Below are 1,753 nucleotides of genomic sequence, written 5' to 3' on the forward strand. Positions count from 1 at the left end.
GAAATGAGTGGGATCCATAGTATGATTAGGATTTTTTTTCGTTTTCTTGATCCATTTTTATTTGCTTTTGGCTAAAAATGGAGGCCACATTGAAAACTTTTTGGGTCCCACGCCAGTAAAACCCTATCGATCCGTAACTTACAGCATCAAAATCTCAGTCTTCAGTTATCCTGTGTGAAATATCATTATTCCACGATATTAAGTTGAAGTAGGAAGTGTCTGTGTGGTTAAAAAAAAAAAAAAAAACTCCTGGAAGTATGTTTTAATGACTTGATTAAATGTAACCAGTTACTACTCAGCTCGGCACCTGGTCACATTTTTTACATTTCCTTCGTAGTTAACATAGCAAACTATTAACTGTGACAAACTCATCCGTCTTCAGGCTGAAAGAAAATGTTCCAAGAGAAGAGTGGGGAATTTTGTTTCTTAAAAAGCAAGACATGCTCTCACTGACCAAACACAGGCGTTCAACTCATTCCCTGATTCCTTTCTTTACGACTAATTCTAACCAATGCCCTCTGAAGGTATTAGGTTTCGTTTTTCCTCAGTGGTGTGTTGAAATATCCGGTGTATCATCATGCTGCGTCATTAAGCTACGCAGGATGTGAAAGCAGAAAGTGGTTAAAACAAAGGGATGTTAGCGTTTCAGAATACCAACTTCACACCCTCTGTAACCCAACGGATTCAATGAATCGGTTGGAACAAAAACAACTTCTTGTTTACTGTTTCTATAAATAACTACAGTCACACCAGACCAGGAAGTTCCTCATTACTACACATGTCAAAAATCTTTTCACTGAAGCTGCATTTCTGTTACCAGGAAAGGCGACAAAGCTGCCGAGAGCGCTGAGACCGAAATGCCCAGCTAAAACTGCGGACCTGGCGCACACGGTCAGGAGTTGCGCTGCTCAAGACTCTCCCTCCTCAGACGACAAGCAGCAGCAGCTCACCAGCAAGACCTTTAATGGGAGCTTTGATGACCTGGACATCCCTTATATCGATGACGTTGAAAATTGAAGCTGACACTAATTCCACACGTTCTGATAATCTGAACACCTGAAAGCACTTTCTTTGACAGACTCTATTTGTCATTGCTGCTGAGAAGGACATCATGCTGACCCGTTCCACCAGGGTTCTTATGAGACATGCTCAGAACTATTTCTGATCTTTATATGGAGATTCTGCTAATTCCATCACTTTACAGAAGATTTTATAAAGGAGCTGAGGGTTTTGGACCAGTTCTGTGTAACAAACTGTAAAATCAATGTCCCCTTTTCTTTTCTCTTTCTGGTGGTTGTTTGTAATTAAAAAAAATAACATAGTAACTATACTGTAGATGTGCTAACTTTGTACTCATATTCTGACACTGTGATCAAGAATCTCACGGGAAAACCATGTATTTCTCTTTCTTTTTATGTTACTTTTTTTTAGTAGTTTGACATTAATTAATCTGAGACTTTTTGTAAAATAAATTTTGTCTTTATTTGAACTGTGCTTTTTGCCATGACAAGGCAAGTAATCCATTTTTTTCCCCTTTTTTTGTTAAATGTATGTACATTTTGAAAAGAACTGGTGTCCATTTGGTTGCAATATTACCAGCTGAAACAAATAGTTTATCGATGTTAGAAGGGACCAAAACTGCCTGAGCTAAATGTATAGGAATACATATATGTCTTAAAATTAAGCCGAGAAACTAAATGAATAAAATGTAATAAGATTAAAAATGAAATTATAATTAAATAATAAATAACTC

At 37.2% G+C, this 1,753-nt stretch overlaps 1 protein-coding gene across 2 annotated transcripts in view; it reads left to right on the forward strand.

The window, feature by feature from the left end:
* Positions 1-1,489, forward strand: part of LOC106960381 (unconventional myosin-IXb-like) — a 10,231-nt gene extending 8,742 nt beyond the window's left edge. Inside the window, exon 14 of one of the 2 annotated variants that reach the window (XM_015053458.1) lies at positions 821-1,489. In XM_015053458.1, coding sequence (XP_014908944.1) covers positions 821-1,017 — 197 coding nt within the window. In that variant the 3' untranslated portion in view covers positions 1,018-1,489. The remainder of the gene's footprint in view (positions 1-820) is intronic. The other variant, XM_015053459.1, reaches the window with a different exon arrangement.
* Positions 1,490-1,753: the final 264 nt, after the last annotated feature.

Source organism: Poecilia latipinna, unplaced genomic scaffold (genome assembly GCF_001443285.1).
Source record: "Poecilia latipinna isolate Pla-1442-1.1 unplaced genomic scaffold, P_latipinna-1.0 Scaffold1180, whole genome shotgun sequence".
Taxonomy (NCBI): Eukaryota; Metazoa; Chordata; class Actinopteri; order Cyprinodontiformes; family Poeciliidae; genus Poecilia; species Poecilia latipinna.